Source organism: Panulirus ornatus, chromosome 43 (genome assembly GCF_036320965.1).
Source record: "Panulirus ornatus isolate Po-2019 chromosome 43, ASM3632096v1, whole genome shotgun sequence".
NCBI lineage: Eukaryota > Metazoa > Arthropoda > Malacostraca > Decapoda > Palinuridae > Panulirus > Panulirus ornatus.
In genome coordinates this window covers 17,081,791-17,108,295 of record NC_092266.1, presented here as the reverse complement: position 1 = coordinate 17,108,295, position 26,505 = coordinate 17,081,791, and the positions used below count along the sequence as shown (strand labels likewise).

At 40.2% G+C, this 26,505-nt stretch overlaps 1 protein-coding gene across 48 annotated transcripts in view; it reads right to left on the bottom strand.

Moving 5' to 3' along the window:
- slo (calcium-activated potassium channel slo) overlaps nucleotides 1-26,505 on the bottom strand; it is a 1,069,848-nt gene that overhangs the window by 776,276 nt on the left and 267,067 nt on the right. For all 48 annotated transcript variants that reach the window (XM_071687050.1, XM_071687052.1, XM_071687045.1 and 45 more), the window contains exon 6: nucleotides 21,094-21,261. In XM_071687050.1, coding sequence (XP_071543151.1) covers nucleotides 21,094-21,261 — 168 coding nt within the window. The remainder of the gene's footprint in view (nucleotides 1-21,093; nucleotides 21,262-26,505) is intronic.

Below are 26,505 nucleotides of genomic sequence, written 5' to 3'. Positions count from 1 at the left end.
ATGTTTACTGTTTATTTATTTACCCTGTCCTCAGTTAATATAATACACCACTCTTATACTATAAAAGTACCTCTTTACATCCTTATTTACAAGCTTATTAATCAGTTTCATGTTATGACCTCTGGTTCCTTTATCCCTACATCTCTTAAAGTACTGTTCACTGCACACTTCATCACCCTCTCTTAAAAACATAAAGATTGTGATCAGGTCAACCCTCCCCCTTCTCTCTTCCAAGGTGGGCAAATCTAAGGCCTCCCTCCTTTACCTGTACCTTAGCTCTCATTTTTCAGGTAGCATCTTTGTTACCTTCCTCTGGACCTTCTTTATGAGTTCTTTCAGCTCCACTAGGTGTGGTGACCAAACATGAGAAGCATATTCTAGGTTTGACAGTATGTAGGAGCTAAATATTTCTTTATCCTCATACTTGGAAGCCATTATGATATTTGCCAGCAGACAGTTTGTCTCCTTAGCTATTCTCCTTATATGGGACTCTGTCAATAGGTTAGGTAAAATGTCTACCCCCCAAAGCCCTCACAAACAGAATCTTGAAGCTTACTTCCTGTTCTGTAATAATCATATTGATGCCATATTTTGCTTTGTCCCATCCTCATTATTTAACATTTATTTGGGCTGAATTTCATCAACAAGGTTCAGACCAACAGTTGATGCAATGCTCTTTGCTTTTCACTTCCCTTATGACTTTTTCATTATCTGCAAACATATTCAGGTATGATTCCATACCTCAGGCAAGTCACTGCAGTAGATCAAGAAAAGTAATGGTCCTGAAACCAAACCCTGTGGCACTCCAGTGATCACCTTAACCCATTTGGAAAAGGTTCCTCTGACATGCGTCCTATGTTCTCTCATACTGAGATAATCTTCTATCCAATGGAGAATTTCCACTTTATTTCTACTTGATGATTCAGCTTCATAATCAGCCTCCTATGTGGTACAGTGTCAAATGTATTCTGGCAGTCTAGATACAGAAAGTCCAGGACTGAGCTCACTCCTTTGTAAAACTCTAAGAGGTTAGTTACACATGACCTCCTTTCCTCAAACCATGCTGTCTTTCATTAAGGAAATTTCTTCTCCATAACAATCTTTACCAAAACCTTACATCCCACATTCATTAGTGAGACACCTGTTCCTAGTTTCCCTTCCTTTACACAGGTATGAAATTTGCCCTTTCCCATTCCCTTGGCATTGTGCTTCTCTCCAGTGACATTTTGGACAGTAATTCAGGTGGTCTATCAAGCATACCTTCACAACTCTTAGCAAATATGATGAAACTTCATCCAACTGACCTTGAACCTTGAATGGACCAAGTCCTTTTAACAGTCTAGTATGTCTTTTCTAAATACCTCAACGATTTCCAAAACCTCCGTCCAATTTCATCTTACTTGTGTTGGAGCTATAGTGTCTTCCACTGATAACATTTTTGAACTTGCTGTTCAGTACCTCATATAGCCTCTCATCATCCTCTACAATATATTCCACTGAATTCCTTAGCTAGGTTAGCTATTTCTTAATTGACAACTGGCTCCTGTTAAATTCAGAGAATAGTTTTGGAATTTCAGCTGCCTTGTTCATATTATCATTTTCAAAGTTTCCTTGATCCTCTTTTCTTATCTCGATATACTTGTTCTGTACTCTCTTATACCTTGCCAATGCTAGCTAGCCAGAATGTCATCTATATCTTCACCACTGAACATCTTGAAGCTCCTTTTCTTTATGACATCTTTTATTAAACTATTTCTTCCTCTTTCTTTCATTCCTTCTGTATCTAAGGACCAAGGTAGGTATCCATGCATGCCTTTACTCCACTGTAAACTTCACAAAAGCCTCTCAACACAAATCCTAGTTCCTGGATCATGAATTCCACTTCCTAATGTGTGTTACCAAAGAAATTATTGATGTCTGTGTAGGTTCCTCAATTCTATCTCCTCATTCATTGTCTCACCTCTGCTTTTTTATCACACATTAAAACTTGAGCATTACAAGAACACATATTCCAACTGCAACATCCATGCTAGCATGAGTGAAGATAAGGTCTAGTAATGATGCTGTAACAGTCCTTCTCATCCTAGTGTGCTCCATGACATGCTGGCACATCCTGTGCACTCTATAAAAACTTGTCTCCATGAATCCCCATCACCATGAGAATCCAAATTCCCCATTACCAGTAATTTACCATCTCTAAGAAGCGAGGGTCCACTGATCTATGTACCATCCAGATTGTTCCTTCACTGTTATGACTGTATTTGTTCTGGTTCATTTCAATTCTTTGGATGATTACAAACTAATAATACCACAATGCTCTTTTTCCTACAGTTACTATTCTTATCATGTTCTGTCTGCATGAGCCATCCTCCACTATTTCATGATACTTCAGGCTCTCTTTAATTAAAAAGGATAATCCTGACCTTCTGTTACCTTTCCTTTCCTACCTTACTATCATGTACCCCTCTGGGCAGAACAAGTGAGAACTCATCTTTTTGGTAAGCTTAGTCTTCAAGGCTCCAACAACATCTGGTGCACTTTCCCTTACACACTCCTTGAATCCCAATTCTTTACCATTAAATATTAGCCCATACACATTTCAGAGCAATTCTTTCAGTCTGACATTATCTCCTAACACCTCTGCGAGGCTACTCCATCCTCTTGACATATGTAGCATTCCAGTTGTATGTCTTCTAACTGCACTGTTTTCTTTTCTAACTTGTAGTGTTCCAGTTTTGTCTCCTAATTGCACTCTTTTCTTTTTTAACTTTCTTCCTTAGATCTATCATATCTGATGAGTGTCCCACTGAATTCCACCATTCCTTTTTCAAGTAATTCCTAGCTAGATGACTCCAAGATAAATGTAACAATAACTGGTCGCCCCTTATGCCTTGGTTTTAATTTCCTATTCTCCTCCTTTCCTTAATCACATGAATCTCTTAAATAGCATCTGATAGTTACATAGCCTCTAGCACTCTTTTAATACACATTTCCTCTTTCTTTTCCCTTTACTCCTCATCTGGTGTATGATCTTTCAATTAAAAAATAATCAGTGATTTACGTCTATCAACTTCATGCTTTACTAATCTTCCTAATTTTTTTGCAACCCACTTTTCTGTGTAGTAATGCCAAGCTCTGTGTCGTCAACCTTCTCTATAAACTCTCCTTTAGCTGGCAAGCATTTACCCTGTATTCTCTGTACTTTTCAAAAACTATAAATCAACTGGTCCACATACTTCCTTGACTGCTTCATCTCTAATATAACACATTACTTTTTAAACATATTGGCTTAGCTTCCTGTGTCACCCAAAGTCTATGTTCCTCTTCACTCTTAACACTCTGTTGATCTGTTTCTGAACTAGCTCCTATTCTTTCCTGCTCTCTATGCACATCATTCTCTGTGTGCATTTTTGTCCTCTTATCTACCTGATAAGCCTTCAATATTAATCGTTTATTCATTGTGCAAGTTTCTCCTTTCCTCTATTTGAAAGTCTCCTGATAATGCTCCTGCAATTCCTTTTCCGATAGAATAAATTTTTTCCTCAAAATGTACACTACATCAGACTTTGTTTTCTTTTTATTGGTTTCACCTTTCCTCTGATTTGGTATCATTTGCATCCCTTCCCCTAAACTATGTGTAAATGTGTATGTGTGTACATATATTTACTTTTTTTCTTCATCGCCATCGCTACATTAGTGAAGCAGCACCAAGAACAGACAAAGAAAGGCCATGTTTCCTCACATACATTCTAAAGCTGTCATGTGCAATGCATGGAAGACCGCAGCTCCCTATTCACAAGTGCCCCACAAACCTTTCCATGGTTTACTCTGGCTGTTTCACATGCCTTCATTCAGTCTATTGACAAAATTTTGATGCCCTGTTCACCACATCATTCCAATTCACTCTATCCCATGCACACCTTCCACCCTCCAACATTTTCAGCTCACATCACTCAAAATGTTTTTCACTCTATCATTCATTCTATCTCCAATTTGATCTCCCCCTTCTCCTTGTTTCCTCCACTGCTAACCCAAATATCCTCTTTGTTTACCTTTATATATATATATATATATATATATATATATACATACATTTTTTTTTTTTTTTTTGCTTTGTCGCTGTCTCCCGCGTTTGCGAGGTAGTGCAAGGAAACAGACGAAAGAAATGGCCCAACCCACCCCCATACACATGTATATACATACGGCCACACATGCAAATATACAGAGCATCAGATTGGGGAAGAGCAGTGTGGTTTCAGAAGTGGTAGAGGATGTGTGGATCAGGTGTTTGCTTTGAAGAATGTATGTGAGAAATACTTAGAAAAGCAAATGGATTTGTATGTAGCATTTATGGATCTGGAGAAGGCATATGATAGAGTTGATGGAGATGCTCTGTGGAAGGTATTAAGAATATATGATGTGGGAGGCAAGTTGTTAGAAGCAGTGAAAAGTTTTTATCGAGGATGTAAGGCATGTGTACGTGTAGGAAGAGAGGAAAGTGATTGGTTCTCAGTGAATGTAGGTTTGCGGCAGGGGTGTGTGATGTCTCCATGGTTGTTTAACCTGTTTATGGATGGGGTTGTTAGGGAGGTGAATGCAAGAGTTTTGGAAAGAGGGGCAAGTATGAAGTCTGTTGGGGATGAGAGAGCTTGGGAAGTGAGTCAGTTGCTGTTCGCTGATGATACAGCGCTGGTGGCTGATTCATGTGAGAAACTGCAGAAGCTGGTGACTGAGCTTGGTAAAGTGTGTGAAAGAAGAAAGTTAAGAGTAAATGTGAATAAGAGCAAGGTTATTAGGTACAGTAGGGTTGAGGGTCAAGTCAATTGGGAGGTGAGTTTGAATGGAGAAAAACTGGAGGAAGTGAAGTGTTTTAGATATCTGGGAGTGGATCTGGCAGCGGATGGAACCATGGAAGCGGAAGTAAATCATAGGGTGGGGGAGGGGGCGAAAATTCTGGGAGCCTTGAAGAATGTGTGGAAGTCGAGAACATTATCTCGGAAAGCAAAAATGGGTATGTTTGAAGGAATAGTGGTTCCAACAATGTTGTATGGTTGCGAGGCGTGGGCTATGGATAGAGTTGTGCGCAGGAGGATGGATGCGCTGGAAATGAGATGTTTGAGGACAATGTGTGGTGTGAGGTGGTTTGATCGAGTAAGTAACGTAAGGGTAAGAGAGATGTGTGGAAATAAAAAGAGCGTGGTTGAGAGAGCAGAAGAGGGTGTTTTGAAATGGTTCGGGCACATGGAGAGAATGAGTGAGGAAAGATTGACCAAGAGGATATATGTGTCGGAGGTGGAGGGAACGAGGAGAAGAGGGAGACCAAATTGGAGGTGGAAAGATGGAGTGAAAAAGATTTTGTGTGATCGGGGCCTGAACATGCAGGAGGGTGAAAGGAGGGCAAGGAATAGAGTGAATTGGAGCGATGTGGTATACCGGGGTTGACGTGCTGTTAGTGGATTGAATCAAGGCATGCGAAGCGTCTGGGGTAAACCATGGAAAGCTGTGTAGGTATGTATATTTGCATGTGTGGACGTATGTATATACATGTGTATGGGGGTGGGTTGGGCCATTTCTTTCGTCTGTTTCCTTGCGCTACCTCACAAACGCGGGAGACAGCGACAAAGCAAAAAAAAAAAATATATATATATATATATATATATATATATATATATATATATATCCCTGGGGATAGGGGAGAAAGAGTACTTCCCACGTGTTCCCTGCGTGTCGGAGAAGGCGACTAAAAGCGGACAGAGCGGGGGGCTGGAAATCCTCCCCTCTCATCATTTTTTTTTAATTTTCCAAAAGACAGAACAAAGAAGGGGGCCAGGTGAGGATATTCCCTTAAAGGCCCAGTCCTCTGTTCTTAACGCTACCTCGCTAACGCGGGAAATGGCGAATATATATATATATATATATATATATATATATATATATATATATATATATATATATATATATATATATATATAAATATATATATATATATATATATATATATATATATATATATATATATATATATATATATATATATATATATATATACATATATATATATATAGGCATATGATAGAGTTAATAGAGATGCTCTGTGGAAGGTATCAAGAATATATGGTGTGGGAGGAAAGTTGTTAGAAGCAGTGAAAAGTTTTTATCGAGGATGTAAGGCATGTGTACGTGTAGGAAGAGAGGAAAGTGATTGGTTTCAGTGAATGTAGGTTTGCGGCAGGGGTGTGTGATGTCTCCATGGTTGTTTAATTTGTTTATGGATGGGGTTGTTAGGGAGGTAAATGCAAGAGTTTTGGAAAGAGGGGCAAGTATGAAGTCTGTTGGGGATGAGAGAGCTTGGGAAGTGAGTCAGTTGTTGTTCGCTGATGATACAGCGCTGGTGGCTGATTCATGTGAGAAACTGCAGAAGCTGGTGACTGAGTTTGGTAAAGTGTGTGGAAGAAGAAAGTTAAGAGTAAATGTGAATAAGAGCAAGGTTATTAGGTACAGTAGGGGTGAGGGTCAAGTCAATTGGGAGGTAAGTTTGAATGGAGAAAAACTGGAGGAAGTGAAGTGTTTTAGATATCTGGGAGTGGATCTGGCAGCGGATGGAACCATGGAAGCGGAAGTGGATCATAGGGTGGGGGAGGGGGCGAAAATTCTGGGGGCCTTGAAGAATGTGTGGAAGTCGAGAACATTATCTCGGAAAGCAAAAATGGGTATGTTTGAAGGAACAGTGGTTCCAACAATGTTGTATGGTTGCGAGGCGTGGGCTATGGATAGAGTTGTGCGCAGGAGGATGGATGTGCTGGAAATGAGATGTTTGAGGACAATGTGTGGTGTGAGGTGGTTTGATCGAGTGAGTAACGTAAGGGTAAGAGAGATGTGTGGAAATAAAAAGAGCGTGGTTGAGAGAGCAGAAGAGGGTGTTTTGAAGTGGTTTGGGCACATGGAGAGAATGAGTGAGGAAAGATTGACCAAGAGGATATATGTGTTGGAGGTGGAGGGAACGAGGAGAAGAGGGAGACCAAATTGGAGGTGGAAAGATGGAGTGAAAAAGATTTTGTGTGATCGGGGCCTGAACATGCAGGAGGGTGAAAGGAGGGCAAGGAATAGAGTGAATTGGAGCGATGTGGTATACCGGGGTTGACGTGCTGTCAGTGGATTGAATCAAGGCATGTGAAGCGTCTGGGATAAACCATGGAAAGCTGTGTAGGTATGTATATTTGCGTGTGTGGACGTATGTATATACATGTGTATGGGGGGGTTGGGACATTTCTTTCGTCTGTTTCCTTGCGCTACCTCGCAAACGCGGGAGACAGCGACAAAGTATAATAATATAAAAAATAATATATATATATATATATATATATATATATATATATATATATATATATATATATATATATATATATATATAATGTGTGTACATTGAGATGTATGGGTATGTATATTTGCATGTGTGGACGTGTATGTATATACATGTGTATGGGGGTGCATTGGGCCATTTTCTTTTGTCTGTTTCCTTGCGCTACCTCGCAAACATGGGAGACAGCGACAAAGCAAATTAAATAAATAAATAAATATACATATATATATATATATATATATATATATATATATATATATATATATATATATATATATATATATATATATATATATTTATATATATATATATATATATATATATATATATATATATATATATATATATATATTTCCCTGGGGATAGGGGAGAAAGAATACTTCCCACGTATTCCCTGCGTGTCGTAGATGGCGACTAAAAGGGAGGGGAGCGGGGGGCTGGAAATGCTTCCCTCTTTTTTTTTTTTTTTTTTTTTTTCCCCCAAAGGAAGGAACAGAGAAGGGGGCTGGATGAGGATGTTTCCTCAAAGGCCCAGTCCTCTGTTCTTAATGCTACCTCGCTGATGCGGGAAATGGCGAATAGTATGAAAGAAAGATATATATATATATATATATATATATATATATATATATATATATATATATATATATATATATATATATATATATATATATATATATTTTATTTATTTTTTTTACTTTGTCGCTGTCTCCCGCGTTTGCGAGGTAGCGCAAGGAAACAGACGAAAGAAATGGCCCAACCCCCCCCCATACACATGTATATACATACGTCCACACACGCAAATATACATACCTACACAGCTTTCCATGGTTTACCCCAGACGCTTCACATGCCTTGATTCAATCCACTGACAGCACGTCAACCCCGGTATACCACATCGCTCCAATTCACTCTATTCCTTGCCCTCCTTTCACCCTCCTGCATGTTCAGGCCCCGATCACACAAAATCTTTTTCACTCCATCTTTCCACCTCCAATTTGGTCTCCCTCTTCTCCTCGTTCCCTCCACCTCCGACACATATATCCTCTTGGTCAATCTTTCCTCACTCATCCTCTCCATGTGACCAAACCATTTCAAAACACCCTCTTCTGCTCTCTCAACCACGATCTTTTTATTTCCACACATCTCTCTTACCCTTACGTTACTTACTCGATCAAACCACCTCACACCACACATTGTCCTCAAACATCTCATTTCCAGCACATCCATCCTCCTGCGCACAACTCTATCCATAGTCCACGCCTCGCAACCATACAACATTGTTGGAACCACTATTCCTTCAAACATACCCATTTTTGCTTTCCGAGATAATGTTCTTGACTTCCACACATTCTTCAAGGCTCCCAGAATTTTCGCCCCCTCCCCCACCCTATGATCCACTTCCGCTTCCATGGTTCCATCCGCTGCCAGATCCACTCCCAGATTTCTAAAACACTTTACTTCCTCCACTTTTTCTCCATTCAAACTTACCTCCCAACTGACTTGACCCTCAACCCTACTGTACCTAATAACCTTGCTCTTATTCACATTTACTCTTAACTTTCTTCTTTCACACTCTTTACCAAACTCAGTCACCAGCTTCTGCAGTTTCTCACATGAATCAGCCACCAGCGCTGTATCATCAGCGAACAACAACTGACTCACTTTCCAAGCTCTCTCATCCCTAACAGACTTCATACTTGCCCCTCTTTCCAAAACTCTTGCATTCACCTCCCTAACAACCCCATCCATAAACAGATTAAACAACCATGGAGACATCACACACCCCTGCCGCAAACCTACATTCACTGAGAACCAATCACTTTCCTCTCTTCCTACACGTACACATGCCTTACATCCTCGATAAAAACTTTTCACTGCTTCTAACAACTTTCCTCCCACACCATATATTCTTAATACCTTCCACAGAGCATCTCTATCAACTCTATCATATGCCTTCTCCAGATCCATAAATGCTACATACAAATCCATTTGCTTTTCTAAGTATTTCTCACATACATTCTTCAAAGCAAACACCTGATCCACACATCCTCTACCACTTCTGAAACCACACTGCTCTTCCCCAATCTGATGCTCTGTACATGCCTTCACCCTCTCAATCAATACCCTCCCATATAATTTACCAGGAATACTCAACAAACTTATACCTCTGTAATTTGAGCACTCACTCTTATCCCCTTTGCCTTTGTACAATGGCACTATGCACGCATTCCGCCAATCCTCAGGCACCTCACCATGAGTCATACATACATTAAATAACCTTACCAACCAGTCAATAATACAGTCACCCCCTTTTTTAATAAATTCCACTGCAATACCATCCAAACCTGCTGCCTTGCCGGCTTTCATCTTCCGCAAAGCTTTCACTACCTCTTCTCTGTTTACCAAATCATTTTCCCTAACCCTCGCACTTTGCACACCACCTCGACCAAAACACCCTATATCTGCCACTCTATCATCAAACACATTCAACAAACCTTCAAAATACTCACTCCATCTCCTTCTCACATCACCACTACTTGTTATCACCTCCCCATTTGCGCCCTTCACTGAAGTTCCCATTTGCTCCCTTGTCTTACGCACTTTATTTACCTCCTTCCAGAACATCTTTTTATTCTCCCTAAAATTTAATGATACTCTCTCACCCCAACTCTCATTTGCCCTCTTTTTCACCTCTTGCACCTTTCTCTTGACCTTCTGTCTCTTAGTGAAAGAGAAGAGAGAGGCATTTGGACGATTTTTGCTGGGAAAAAATGCAACTGAGTGGATATATATATATATATATATATATATATATATATATATATATATATATATATATATATATATATATATATTTCTTTTCTTTTCTTTCAAACTATTCGCCATTTCCCGCATTAGCAAGGTAGCATTAAGAACAGAAGACTGGGCCTTTGAGGGAATATCCTCACCTGGGCCCCTTCTCTGTTCCTTCTCTAGGAAAGTTAAAAAAAAACCCAGAGGGGAGGATTTCCAGCCCCCGCTCCCTCCCCTTTTAGTCGCCTCCTACGACACGCAGGGAATACGTGGGAAGTATTCTTTCTCCCCTATCCCTAGGGATATATATATATATATATATATTACATTATTATTATTTTGCTTTGTCGCTGTCTCCCGCGTTTGTGAGGTAGCGCAAGGAAACAGACGAAAGAAATGGCCCAACCCACCCCCATACACATGTATATACATACACGTCCACATACGCAAATACACATACTTATACATCTCAATGTACACATATATATACACACACAGACATATACATATATACACTTGTACATAATTCATACTGTCTGACTATTTATTCCCATCGCCACCTCGCCATACATGGAATAACATCCCCCTCCCCCCTCATGTGTGCGAGGTAGCGCTAGGAAAAGACAACAAAGGCCCCATTCGTTCACACTCAGTCTCTAGCTGTCATGTAATAATGCCCGAAACACAGCTCCCTTTCCACATCCACGCCCCACAGAACTTTCCATGGTTTACCCCAGACGGTTCACACACCCTGGTTCAATACATTGACAGCACGTTGACCCCGCTATACCACATCGTTCCAATTCACTCTATTTCTTGCACGTCTTTTACCCTTCTGTATGTTCATGCCCCGATCACTCAAAATCTTTTTCACTCCATCATTACATCTCCAATCTGGTTTCCCACTTCTCCTCGTTCCCTCCACATCTGTTACATATATCCTCTTGGTCAATCTTTCCTGTGTATATATATATATATATATATATATATATATATATATATATATATATATACACAGGAAAGATTGACCAAGAGGATATATGTAACAGATGTGGAGGGAACGAGGAGAAGTGGGAAACCAGATTGGAGATGTAATATATATATATATATATATATATTCATACTATCTGCCTTTATTCATTCCCATTGTCACCCCGCCACACATGAAATAACAACCCCCTCCCCCTTATGAGCATGAGGTAGCCCTAGGAAAAGACAACAAAGGCCACATTCGTTCACACTCAAGTCTCTAGCTGTCATGTAATAATGCACCAAAACCACAGCTCCCTTTCCACATCCAGGCCCCACAGAACTTTCCATGGTTTACCCCAGATGCTTCACACGCCCTGGTTCAAGCCACTGACAGCACGTCGACCCCGGTATACCACATTGTTCCAATTCACTCTATTCCTTGCACTTTAATGTTCAAATAGGGGAAGGGGTGTCCGTTAACGCTGAAAGTCTGTTAAATCGAGAATGTAACCTATGGCACATTTTTTAATACATTATGCAGTATTACAATATATAGTTCACACACTTCTTTTTTGATGCCATTTTGAACTGTAAGGATTGCAAAATTATCTAATGAATAAAGTTACAATTCTCTGTATACAACCTGACCACACAGTAGCTTGAGGCAGACTGAGACCGAAACAAGGTGCATATACCCCACATTACCAAAAGCAAGTGAATAATGAAATGTGCATTGTGTGGCATTTGAGATCTTTTGACATTTTTTTTAATTTAATTAATTATTTTCAAATAATGTATTATTATTTCCCCAGTCCATTAAATCCGTGTATGTCTACCTCTCTTCACTTATTTTCTCCATATGTCCAAGCCATTTTAGCATATCCTGCTCAGTTCTCCCAACAAAACCTATCTCTAACCCTTTTATTACTTAGCAGATCTAATTACCTCACACCACATATAGTCCCCAAACATTTCATATGAAACACCTGCAACCTCATATGCACATCCTCATCTATAGCACATCTTTTGAATCCACACAACATTGTTGGGACGAACATACCTTCAAACATAGTAATTTTCACCCTCCTAGATAACAACCTCTCTCTCCACATATTCTCCAATGTTCCCAGAGTGTTCGCCCCCTCACCTACTCTGTGACTCACTTATGCTTCCATAGTTCCATTTGCTGCCATGTCAACTCCCAGTTAAGTAAAACTCATCACTCCCGACAAATCTTCCTGTCAAACTTACCTATCCCTCTGCCCTGCAAAACTTAATAAGATTTGTTTTTACTCATATCTTCCCTCAAACTTTTCTTCCAAAACATCTTTTTACTCTCCCTAAAATTTAACAATATTCTCTCACCCTAACCCTCATTTGTATTCCTTTTCACCTCTTGCAACTTTCTCTTGACCTCCTTCCTCATTCTTTTATACATTTCCCAGTCCTCGGCACTATTTCCCTGCAAAATTGTCCAAATGCCTCTCTTCTCTTTCACTAACAATCTTACTTCTTCATCCCACCATTCACTACCCTTTCTAATCTGCCCACCTCCCACCTTTCTCATGCCACAAGCATCTTTTGTGCAAGCCATCAGTGCTTCCCTAAATACATAACATTCCTCCCCACTCTCCTTATGTCACTTGCTCTCCCCTTTTTCCATTCTGCACTCAATCTCTCCTGGTACTTCCTCACACAAGTCTCCTTTCCAAGCTCACTTACTCTCACCACTCTCTTCACCCAAACATTCTCTCTTATTTTCTGAAAACCTCTACATATCTTCACTGTTGCCTTCACAAGATAATGATCAGACATCCCTCCACTTGCCCCTCTTAGCACATTTAATATCCAAAAGTCTTTCTTTCATGTGCCTATCAATCAACACGTAATCCAATAACGCTCTCTGGCCATCTCTCCTACTAACATACATATACTTATGTATATCTCTCTTTTTAAACCGGGTATTCCCAATCACCAGTCCTTTTTCAGCACAAATCTACAAGCTCTTCATCATTTCAATTCACAACATTGAACACCCCATGTACACCAATTATACCCTCAACTGCCACATTACTTTGCATTCAAATCACCCATCACTATAACCCGGTCTCGAGCATCAAAGCTGCTAACACACTCACTCAGTTGCTCACAAAACACTTGCCTTTCATGGTCTTTCTTTTCATGACCAGGTGCATAGGCACCAATAGTAGTGCATCTCTCTCCATCCACTTTCAGTTTTACCCATATCAATCTATAGTTTACTTTCTTACACTCTATCACATACTCCCACAGCTCCTGCCTCAGTAGGAGTACTACTCCTTCCTTTGCTCTTGTCCTCTCTCCAACCCCTGACTTTACTCCCAAAACATTCCCAAACCACTCTTCCCTTTTACCCTTGAGCTTCGTTTCACCCAGAACCAAAACATCCAAGTTCCTTTCCTCAAACATACTACCTATCTCTCCTTTTTTCTCATCCTGGTTACATCCACACACATTTACACACCCCAATCTGAGCCCTCCAGGAGGATAAGCGCTCTCCGCATGACTCCTTCTGTTTCCCCTTTTAGAAAGCTGAAATACAAGGAGGGGAGAGTTTCTAGCCCCCCACTCCCATCCCCTTTAGGTGCCTTCTACAACACATGGGGAATGCGTGGGAAGTATTCTTTCTCCTCTATTCCCAAGGATGATAAAAAAAATAATTAAATTTCATTTATAAATATTTTATTATACTTTGTCGCTGTCTCCCGCGTTAGCAAGGTAGCGCAAGGAAACAGATGAAAAAATGGCCCAACCTACCCATATACACATGTATATACATAAACGCCCACACACGCACATATACATACCTATGCATTTCAACGTATACATACATATACATACACAGACATATACATATATACACATGTACATATTCATATATGCTGCCTTCATCCATTGCCACCGCCACTCTGCCACACATGATATGGCGCCCCCCTCCTCCCACGTGCGTGTAAGGTAGCGGTAGGAAAAGACAACAAAGGGCACATTCGTTCACACTCAGTCTCCAGCTGTCATGAGTAATGCACCCAAACCGCAGCTCCCTTTCCACATCCAGGCCCCACAAACCTTTCCATGGTTTACCCCATATGCTTCATATGCCCTGGTTCAATCCATTGACAGCACATCAACCCCGGTATACCACAACGTTCCAATTCACTCTATTCCTTGCATGCCTTTCACCCTCCTGTATGTTCAGGTCCTGATCTCTCAAAATCTTTTTCACTCCATCCTTCCACATCCAATTTGGTCTCCCACTTCTTGTTCCCTTCACCTGTGACACATATATCCTCTTTGTCAATCTTTCCTCACTCATTCTCTCCATGTAACCAAACCATTTCAATACACCCTCTTCTGCTCTCTCAACTACACTCTTTTTATTATGACACATCTCTCTTACCCTTTCACCACTTACTCGATCAAACCACCTCACACCACTTATTGTCCTCAAGCATTTCATTTGCAACACATTCACCTTCCTCCGTACAACCCTATTTATAGCCCATGCCTTGCAACCATATAACATTGTTTGAACCACTATTCCTTCAAACATACCCATTTTTGCTCTCCAAGATAGTGTTCTATCCTTCCACACATTCTTCATCGCTCCCAGAACCTTCGCCCCCTCCCCCACCCTGTGATTCAATTCCACTTCTATGGCTCCATCTAATGCTAAGTTCACTCCCAGATATCTAAAACACTTCACTTCCTCCAATTTTTCTCCATTCAAAATTACATCCCAATCAACTTGTCGCTCAACCCTACAGAACCTAATAGCCTTGCTCTTATTTACAATTATTCTAAACTTCCTCCTTTCACACTTCCAAACTCAGTCACTAACTTCTGCAATTTCTCCCTCGAATTAGACACCAGTGTTGTATCATCAGTGAACAACAAATGACACTTCCCAAGCCTTTTCATCCCCAACAGACTGCATACTAGCCCTTCTCTCCAAAACTCTTGCCTTTACCTCCCTAAGCACCCCATCCATAAACAAATTAAACAATCATGGGGACATCACACACCCCTGCAAAAGAGCACCCTTCACTGGGAACCAATCTCTCTCTCCTTCCTTCCTATTTGTACATATGCCTTACAGCCTTGGTAAAAACTTTTCACTGCTTCTAGCAACTTACCTCCCACATCATATAATCTTATGACCTTCCACAAAGCATCTCTATCAACTCTATCATATGCCTTCTGATCCATAAATGATACATACAAACCCATCTGTTTTCCTAAGTATTTCTCACACACATTCCTCAAAGCAAACACCTGATCCACACATACTTTACCAATCCTGAAATGACACTGTTCTTCCCCAATCTGATGCTCTGTACATGCCTTCAACCTCACAATCAATACCCTCCCATACAATTCCCCAGAAAATACTCAACAAACTTATGCCTGTGTTGTGCAAACACTTACCTTGATCCCCATCCCCTTTGAACAATGGCATTATGCATGCATTCTGCCAATCTTCAGGCACATCTTCCATGATCCATACATATATTGAACATCCTTACCAACCAATCAACAACACAGTCACCTCCTTTCTTAATAAATTCAACTGCAATATCATTCAAATCCATCGCCTTGCCGGATTTCATTTTCAGCAATCCTTTCACTACCTCTTCTCTCATCACCAAACCATTCTCTTTCAATACCTCTTCTTTCTCAACCAAACCATTCTCCCTGACCCTCTTACTTCACACACCACCCTGACCAAAACACCCTACATCTGCCACTCTGTCATTAAACGTTTTCATCAAACCTTCAAAATGCTCACTTCATCTTCTCCCTTCATCACTACCTGTTATCACTTCCCCCCCTTGTCCCCTTCACCAATGTTCCTATTTGTTCTCTTGTCTTACGCATATTATTTACCTCCTTCCAAAACATCTTTTTGTTCTCCCTAAAGTTTAATGATACTCTCTCATTCCAACTCTCATCTGCTCTCTTTTTCAACAGCTGCACCTTCCTCTTGATTTCCTTCTGTTTTCTCTTATACATTTCCCAATCATTTGCAATCCTTCCTTGTAAGTACTACCTAAACGCCTCTTTTCTCTTTCACTAAAAATATTTCTTCAACTACAGTTCAACGAGGTTACATCTGATTTTGACTTAAACTTTGGGCATTAACGGTCACTCCTTCCCCCTATTACTGTGTTCAATCGAGGATTTAACAAGCACACACATAAGAGATGGGTGATTATTGGTGCAAAATGCACCAGGGCATGAGAAGAAAGATCATGAGAGGCAAGTGTTTTGGGAGCAGCTGAGTCAGTGTGTGAGTAGTTTAGATGCACGAGACCGGGTTATAGTGATGGGTGATTTGAATGCAAAGGTGAGTAGTGTGGTAGTTGAGGGAGTAATTGGTGTACATGGGGTGTTCATTGTTGTAAATGGAAATGATGAAGAGCTTGTAGATTTATGTGCTGAAAAAGGACTGGTGATTGGGAATACCTGGCTTACAAAGAGAGATATACATACGTATACATATGTAAGTTGGAGAGATGGCCAGAGAGCGTTATTGGATTACATGTTAATTGATAGGTGCATAAAAGAGAGACTTTTGGATGTTAATGTGCTGAGAGGTGCAACTGGAGGGATATCTGATCATTATCTTGTGGAGGCGAAGGTGAAGATATGTAGAGGTTTTCAGAAAAGAAGAGAGAATGTTGGGGTGAAGAGGGTGGTGAGAGTAAGTGAGCTTGGGAAGGAGACTTGTGTGAGGAAGTACCAGGAGAGACTGAGTACAGAATGGAAAAAGGTGAGAACAAAGGACGTAAGGGGAGTGGGGGAGAAATGGGATGTTTAGGGAAGCAGTGATGGCTTGCGCAAAAGATGCCTCTGGCATTAGAAGCGTAGGAGGTGGGCAGATTAGAAAGGGTAGTGAGTGGTGAAATGAAGAAGTAAGATTATTAGTGAAAGAGAAGAGAGAGGCATATGAGAGTTGGGGTGAGAGAGTATCATTAAATTTTAGGGCGAATAAAAACATGTTTTGGAAGGAGGTAAATAAAGTGCATAAGACAAGGGAACAAATGGGAACATCAGTGAAGGGGGCAAATGGGGAGGTGATAACAAGTAGTGGTGATGTGAGAAGGAGATGGAGTGAGTATTTTGAAGGTTTGTTGAATGTGTTTGATGATAAGAGTGGCAGATATAGGGTGTTTTGGTCGAGGTGGTGTGCAAAGTGAGATAGTTAGGGAGAATGATTTGGTAAACAGAGAAGAGGTAGTAAAAGCTTTGCTGAAGATGAAAGCTGGCAAGGCAGCAGGTTTGGATGGTATTGCAGTGGAATTTATTAAAAAAGGGGGATGACTGTATTGTTGACAGGTTGGTAAGGTTTTCTAATGTATGTATGACTCATGGTGAGGTGCCTGAGGATTGGCAGAATGCTTGCATAGTGCCACTGTACAAAAGCAAAGGGGATAAAAGTGAGTGCTCAAATTACAGAGGTATAAGTTTCTTGAGTATTCCTGGTAAATTATATGGGAGGGTATTGATTGAGAGGGTCAAGGCAGGTACAGAGCATCAGACTGGGGAAGAGCAGTATGGTTTCAGAAGTGGTAGAGGATGTGTGGATCAGGTGTTTGCTTTGAAGAATGTATGCAAGAAATACTTAGAAAAGCAAATGGATTTGTATGTAGCATTTATGGATCTGGAGAAGGCATGTGATAAGAGTTGATAGAGATGCTCTGTGGAAGGTATTAAGAATATATGGTGTCGGAGTCAAGTTGTTAGAAGCAGTGAAAAGTTTTTATCGAGAATGTAAGGCATGTGTACAAGTAGGAAGAGAGGAAAGTGAGTGGTTCCCAATGAATGTCGGTTTGTGGCAGGGGTGTGTGATGTCTCCATCATTGTTTAATTTGTTTATGGATGGGGTTGTTAGGGAGGTGAATGCAAGAGTTTTGGAAAGAGGGGCAAGTATGCAGTCTGTTGTGGATGAGAGAGCTTGGGAAGTGAGTCAGTTGTTGTTCGCTGATGACAGAGCGCTGGTGGCTGATTCGGGTGAGAAACTAAAGAAGTTAGTGACTGAGTTTGGTAAAGTGTGTGAAAGAAAAAAGCTGAGAGTAAATGTGAATAAGAGCAAGGTTATTAGGTTCAGTTGGGTTGAGGGACAAGTAAATTGGAAGGTAAGTTTGAATGAAGAAAAACTGGAGGAAGTGGAGTGTTTTACATATCTGGGAGTGGATTTGGAAGCAGAAGTGAGTCACAGGGTGGGGGAAGGGGCAAAGGTTCTGGGAGCAATGATGAATGTGTGGAAGGTGAGAACGTTATCTCAGGGAGCAAAAATGGGTATGTTTGAAGGAATAGTGGTTCCAACAATGTTATATGGTTGTGAGGCATGGGCAATAGATAGGGTTGTGTGGAGGAGGTTGGATGTGTTGAAAATGAGACGTTTAAGGACAATATGTGGTGTGAGGTGGTTCGATCGAGTAAGTAATGAAAGAGTAAGAGAGATATGTGGTAATAAAAAGAGTGTGGTTGAGAGAGCAGAAGAGGGTGTATTGAAATGGTTTGGTCACATGGAGAGAATGAGTGAGGAAAGATTGATAAAGAGGATATATGTGTCACAGGTGGAGGGTATGAGGAGAAGTGGGAGACCAAATTGGAGGTGGAAAGATGGAGTGAAAAAGACTTTGACCAATCGGGGCTTGAACATACAGGAGGGTGAAAGGCATGCAAGGAAAAGAGTGAATTGGAACGATGTGGTATACTGGGGTCAATGTGCTGTCAATGGATTGAACCAGGGCATGTGGAGAGTCTGGGGTAAACCATAGAAAGTTTTGTTGGGCCTGGATGTGGAAAGGGAGCTGTGATTTCGGTGCATTACACATGACAGCTAGAGACTGAGTGTGAATGAGTGTGGCCTTTGTTGTCGTTTCCTGGCGCTACCTCATGCACACGCAGGGGGAGGGGGGTGTAATTTCATGTACGGCAGGGTGGCGGCAGGAATGGATGAAGGCAGCATGTATGAATATGTACATGTGTATATATGTATATGTCTGTGTATGTATATGTATGTATACGTTCAATGTATGGGTATGTATATGTCTGTGTGTGAGCGTTTATGTATAAACATGTGCATGTAGGTGAGTTGGACCATTGTTTGGTCTGTTTCCTTGCGCTATCTCGCTAATGCGGGAGACAGCGTGAAAATATAATTCAAAAGATAAAATAAATATTTTATTTATTTATCTATCTATCTATCTATCTATCTATCTATATATATATATATATATATATATATATATATATATATATATATATATATATATAGACAGTTAGATAAATAAGCTAAAACATAGATAGATAATCAGATGGACAGAAGGATGACATAGATAAAATGAATTTGAATAGTCAATATTACATAAAACATTCAAATTATAATAGTTATATTATTGCCAGTGTAAGTAAAATATACTGAAATGAAAGTATGGAAACTTTACATTTGGTGAATATTCTACCAAAGAAAAAACAGAAAGTGAATGAGTAAATACCCAGCTTATTGTGGATGTTATGAGGATAAAGCAATGGGTGTTTAAGAGATTTCTACATTCTCAAGAAGTGGTAGGCAAGCTTCATCTACAACAGACTTTCAATGATGACAAGTATGGAACCAGCACCATGTAAATCCATTTAAGTAAAAGGCTGCTTGTGAAAGTAGCCTTAGCAGAGCAACCCAATAGCAGAGTGGTGCCCAAATACATGTTTGATGCCACAAATATGCAGTGACACCAGGACACAGTCAGCTCACACTACAGGGTGTTACAGCCACAGCATCACAATCATGTGCCAACACCACAAAGCGCTCAAGCAACTTCACTCAAACAGTTAACCATGTATATTTAAGGAACTTATATGAAATTAGCACGAGCAATAAAACAGCTTTGTATTTTGATACTAAACACTTTGGTGATATTTCAATTAATGACTACAGAAACTAGCACTGGTGAAGACTAGAGCACTAGCAGCAGAGCTTGTGGCAGCAGCAGACAGTGGGGTGTGTGCAGCAGTGTTGGGGGTTAGCACCCGGACGGGGCCCCCGCTGCAGGCAATCTGCACACACTCAACATTGCAGTACAAAAAATGTAAAGTGAGATTCCTGTTACACAGGATGTGTTGAGAGTACATTGTGAGAGCCCCGGGCGGGTGGGGTGCATAACAAAGGGAGAATGGCACCAGCAAGTTCTTTAGACCCTAGCTGGTGCCACCTGCCCCTGACAGGTGATTCCCATAGCAGACAGCAATGAACAGAAGGAATTCATGTCAAGTGAGAAAAAGCAACGGAAATAAATGAATTTGTGTGCAAAAGATACAAGAAATCTATTATCTACTACAGCTTATGTAAACGTGTTCCTTAGTCCCCTTATCAACACTGCCAATTCCAACAGTTGGTTAGTATTAACACCTTAATTGGTCACCTGTAGACTGTTGGTATATGAAACTGTTTGCCATACAGCATTATCAACCACTGATCCTAATTGAATAAATAATACAAGTCTTACACTATAATACAGATAATTAGTTTATAGCTTAGTGTGCATTCTTAAAACTAAAATTCTTAAGGACACTATAAAGACTGATGGTGGCTGAGCCCAACCCATGAAAACTGTCTTGTTTAGGGGGCTTTGCTGGGGTGCCTGAGGGAGGATTATAGTAATGGACTAATGGAGTAAGCCATGGTAATTCTGTCTGAGAAAAGTTTTTGAGCTTGTTCATGTTTAGTGCATAAAAGTTTAGCCCATTCTCTCTGCACCTGAAAAACCTAAATCAACATATGAAATAAACAGCTTACTTGATCATGTACCAGCTGACATGCCTAGTCATGAAATATGTGACATGTGCAAAGCCCCATGACACCCCAGCTGTTTTATAAAAATTAACTTATTCAACAGCAATAAACAAAGAAATAAACTTACCAATCCGACGAGGAGAAAAAAGACAAGAAAAGTTCTTCCAAACACAGTATGACAGTAGACATCACCATAGCCTACAGTGGACATGGTGACAATGAGGAAGTACACACACGTCCAGTATGACAGAGGATGAGCATTAACAAAGTCTAGAGGGTCACCAGAGTTTTCCAGCTGTAAACAAATATCAATCACTTACATCAAGATGAAATGATCCAGGACGAACTTATAATGATTAACCTTTTTACTGTGGCAGTTATAATTTCCAAATACATTCTGTGTGTGGGTTATTATCAAATGTTACATAAAATCTCATGTTATTACATTTAGTTAAAACATAAATTTCCTTATAAACTGACATACAAATTAACCTGTTGTAACTATTTATGTCTGGATGAATCCTTTAATTCATGCTGCTTTGTTCCAAGGAATGTGAAGTATTCTTGGTGTTTTTTCAGGCATACTTAGTGAGGTGTCACAAACAAATATGAGTACTCCTCAGTAAAATCTATTATCTTGTATGAATGACAGTTTCAAAAACTATTACCTAAGGTAAGGGTGCAAATCACATTCAAGCTACCTGGACATCACCACATATAATGAACCAAAGCAGGGAAAAAATTCAGATTTCAATTGTCTAGAATCAATGTGTGGGATGTCACTGAAAGCATTAATAGCTGTATATACATGAAAAAATAGTGAGGCCTATACTTCTCAGCGACTGTGAACAGAAAAATCTACATGGTATATACACTCCACTTGTTGTGAATGGGTGGATACATATAATTCTAATAATTCAGAATAAAAAAGAAACTTGATAAAAAATGAAAATGTTATACATCAATAAAAGCAGAAAATCCATTTTGAAATAAGGCTCTATTCTGACTTTCAACAAGATAAAGGGAGAATAAAAAGATGTTCTGGAAGGAGGTAAATAAAGTGCGTAAGACAAGGGAGCAAATGGGAACTTCAGTGAAGGGCGCAAATGGGGAGGTGATAACAAGTAGTGGTGATGTGAGAAGGAGATGGAGTGAGTATTTTGAAGGTTTGTTGAATGTGTTTGATGATAGAGTGGCAGATATAGGGTGTTTTGGTCGAGGTGGTGTGCAAAGTGAGAGGGTTAGGGAAAATGATTTGGTAAACAGAGAAGAGGTAGTAAAAGCTTTGCGGAAGATGAAAGCCGGCAAGGCAGCAGGTTTGGATGGTACTGCAGTGGAATTTATTAAAAAAGGGGGTGACTGTATTGTTGACTGGTTGGTAAGGTTATTTAATGTATGTATGACTCATGGTGAGGTGCCTGAGGATTGGCGGAATGCGTGCATAGTGCCATTGTACAAAGGCAAAGGGGATAAGAGTGAGTGCTCAAATTACAGAGGTATAAGTTTGTTGAGTATTCCTGGTAAATTATATGGGAGGGTATTGATTGAGAGGGTGAAGGCATGTACAGAGCATCAGATTGGGGAAGAGCAGTGTGGTTTCAGAAGTGGTAGAGGATTTGTGGATCAGGTGTTTGCTTTGAAGAATGTATGTGAGAAATACTTTGAAAAGCAAATGGATTTGTATGTAGCATTTATGGATCTGGAGAAGGCATATGATAGAGGTGATAGAGATGCTCTGTGGAAGGTATTACGAATATATGGTGTGGGAGGCAAGTTGTTAGAAGCAGTGAAAAGTTTTTATCGAGGATGTAAGGCATGTGTACGTGTAGGAAGAGAGGAAAGTGATTGGTTCTCAGTGAATGTAGGTTTGCGGCAGGGGTGTGTGATGTCTCCATGGTTGTTTAATTTGTTTATGGATGGGGTTGTTAGGGAGGTGAATGCAAGAGTTTTGGAAAGAGGGGCAAGTATGAAGTCTGTTGGGGATGAGAGAGCTTGGGAAGTGAGTCAGTTGTTGTTCGCTGATGATACAGCGCTGGTGGCTGATTCATGTGAGAAACTGCAGAAGCTGGTGACTGAGTTTGGTAAAGTGTGTGAAAGAAGAAAGTTAAGAGTAAATGTGAACTAGAGCAAGGTTATTAGGTACAGTAGGGTTGAGGGTCAAGTCAATTGGGAGGTGAGTTTGAACGGAGAAAAACTGGAGGAAGTGAAGTGTTTTAGATATCTGGGAGTGGATCTGGCAGCGGATGGAACCATGGAAGCGGAAGTGGATCATAGGGTGGGGGAGGGGGTGAAAATTCTGGGAGCCTTGAAGAATGTGTGGAAGTCGAGAACATTATCTCGGAAAGCAAAAATGGGTATGTTTGAAGGAATAGTGGTTCCAACAATGTTATATGGTTGCGAGGCGTGGGCTATGGATAGAGTTGTGCGCAGGAGGATGGATGTGCTGGAAATGAGATGCTTGAGGACAATGTGTGGTGTGAGGTGGTTTGATTGAGTAAGTAACGTAAGGGTAAGAGAGATGTGTGGAAATAAAAAGAGCGTGGTTGAGAGAGCAGAAGAGGGTGTTTTGAAATGGTCTGGGCACATGGAGAGAATGAGTGAGGAAAGACTGACCAAGAGGATATATGTGTCGGAGGTGGAGGGAACGAGGAGAAGAGGGAGACCAAATTGGAGGTGGAAAGATGGAGTGAAAAAGATTTTGTGTGATCGGGGCCTGAACATGCAGGAGGGTGAAAGGAGGGCAAGGAATAGAGTGAATTGGAGCGATGTGGTATACCGGGGTTGACGTGCTGTCAGTGGATTGAATCAAGGCATGTGAAGCGTCTGGGGTAAACCATGGAAAGCTGTGTAGGTATGTATATTTGCGTGTGTGGACGTATGTATATACACGTGTATGGGGGTGGGTTGGGCCATTTCTTTCGTCTGTTTCCTTGCGCTACCTCGCAAACGCGGGAGACAGCGGCAAAAAAAAAAAAAAAAAAAAGTTTAAGTACAAATGCTCTAACATTTTGCACATACCACTTTAGGCTATCAATCATTTAGCAACCACCTAATCACCAATAAGGAATCGTTACAAAACATAAGTATACAAAAGTGGATCAAAAGTGGTATAATCATGCTGTACCTCAGTCATTCTTTTTCATAGAAATGTCACATTTCCCTTTTTGTAATGCTCTTTTTTCATATTCATCCTTAAACTGTTCCATTTTTGCTTAGCACATTACTTCTCTATCCTCATCTAACACTTCGCCACATATCTTAACCTTGCACTTCAGTTTACCATCACTGTAATGTCTACTAGTTAATTCTCCCACTATTAACCAATCTCTTGTATGATACAGTTTAAACAGCTTTTCCCATATCATGCAAGATGTAGTTTTTGTTGTTTTAAGCCTAGTTGTCTTAACCCTTTATTGCTGTACAGGACATATGATATACTCAGGACACACTGCTCTACTTGCATGTGGTGTCTTATAAGTTTCCCACCCTCATCTGAATTCCCAGATGAAGTTTAACTCCACCAATTACAGAAGTTCATCATCAACCATGGTGGTTATATTCTTAGGAAACCCTATGGTTGGCAATTCCTTGGGTGGCATGGTAAAGGGTGTATGAAAATGCAGGGGGTTAGAGGGAGTGCCTCTTGAGATGCACCCCTTAAGTCCTGTACTGAACACTTCAGGGTTAAAAATAGGCATGAAATATCTAAAATACATGCCTTTTTTTTTCTTTATAAAAGTAGAAGGAAAGTATATACAAAAGTTTTCATACTTGTTTGCCATTTCCTGCATTTGCAAGGTAGCACCAGAAACAAATGAAGAAAAGGCCTCAATCGCTCACATCCATTCTTTCACTGTAATGTGCAAAGCCCTCATCCTCAACCAGTCTTCAAAGATCTTTCTGCATTTTCCCCTGGCTGCTTCAAATGTCTGGTTCAATCCATTGACAGCAAGTTGACCCCTGAATACCAAAACTGCTTCAATTCACTCTATCCCATGAACCTTTCATCCTCCTGGATGTTCAGGCCCCAACCACTCAAAATCTTCTTCATTCCATCCTTCCATCCCCAATTTGGTTTCTGCCTTTTCATGTCCCCACCTCTTCTGACACATGGATCCTCTTCGTCAAACGTCTCCTCATATGTCCATACCAGTTCAGCACAACTTTTTCAGCTCTCTCAAACATGCTCTTCTTACTTATATAAATAATGTCTACACATAACAAAAATATCCACATATCTATTCACCTTTACCTTCTTGCCCCAGGAAACCCTTCCATGGAGATAGCCCACAGTGGCTCATGAAGCCAAACACATCCACTGTTTGGAACCAAAGGTTAAGGAGTGTGGTGATTTGTATATAACGTGAAGTGAATGCATGACAATTTTGGAATAAATGTTCAATGTCTTCAAAAATAAAGTGTATGTAATGTAGTAGATACTGTGTCTACAGTACAGTACAGATGGAAATTGTGGCTTCAGTTGGATGTATGTCTGATGGGGTGGTATCATAGACTGAACTGGGAAGGCAGTTGTTCAGAGAATGTCGACTTATTTTGATGTGTATATGTTTTGTCAGTTTTAAGTTTGTTGGGGATGGGAAGGATCTGTGAGAATAGGCTGTTGAAGTGTAAGGCAAGGGTTTGGAGATTAATCATGGAATGATATATATATTCAAACTACATAACTTCATCCTGAGTGGATTGTCTCAGTTTACAAGGTTAACAGACATACAAATGTCAAAATACTAGCTAAGGATTCAAACATTAGTACTCATATCATAATTCTGCATAAGTTATCATATGATGGCTCTTGGACTTTGTGTGGTCATGTGGTGTTGGTTTCCAAATAATCTTTCCTGTTTTTGATGAATCCAACGATGGTGTGCTAGACAGCTTCACGGTAACCAAGAACAGTAAAGATTTGGAGTATTTCCAAGCTTATTTTGATGGACAGGTGATGGATGACAATGTCATTGAAACTAATAAATTCTACAAATTTTGTGCTTGATCTTATATCTTCCCAAAATCAAGTATACAGCACTATAAAGACACCAGTGTTAGTGAAACTAGCAGATCTGGGCTCTATGGGCCCTCATCTACTCACTCCTGCAGCAGGCTAGGAGAACAGCAATGTTTGGTGAAATAAAAACTCATCCCTTCCATTTTTACCTTTTCATGCCCCTCACATTACTGGCACAACTTTTCCAGAGAACAATAACATATTCTCCTGAAAAAGCAGTATTACTCCAGAAGCCATTAATTTCTATCCTATCATGGAAATTGATGAATTATTGACAACTGCATATGGGAATTAGCCATCATGTATCTGGCAACTTCAGTGGCATATCTAAAGGCAGAAAGAATTGGCTTTTCATAGTATACTAACACAGCACAATATTTCACTGATCTATAACACTCCTACAGCAGTCATTTTCTATCCTGCCAATATAAATCATCAAGATCCCACAGATATGAGACAGAGTTTTTGGTGTAGTACTGTATACTGGCACTACAGATGAAATTCCTGAACATACCTCCT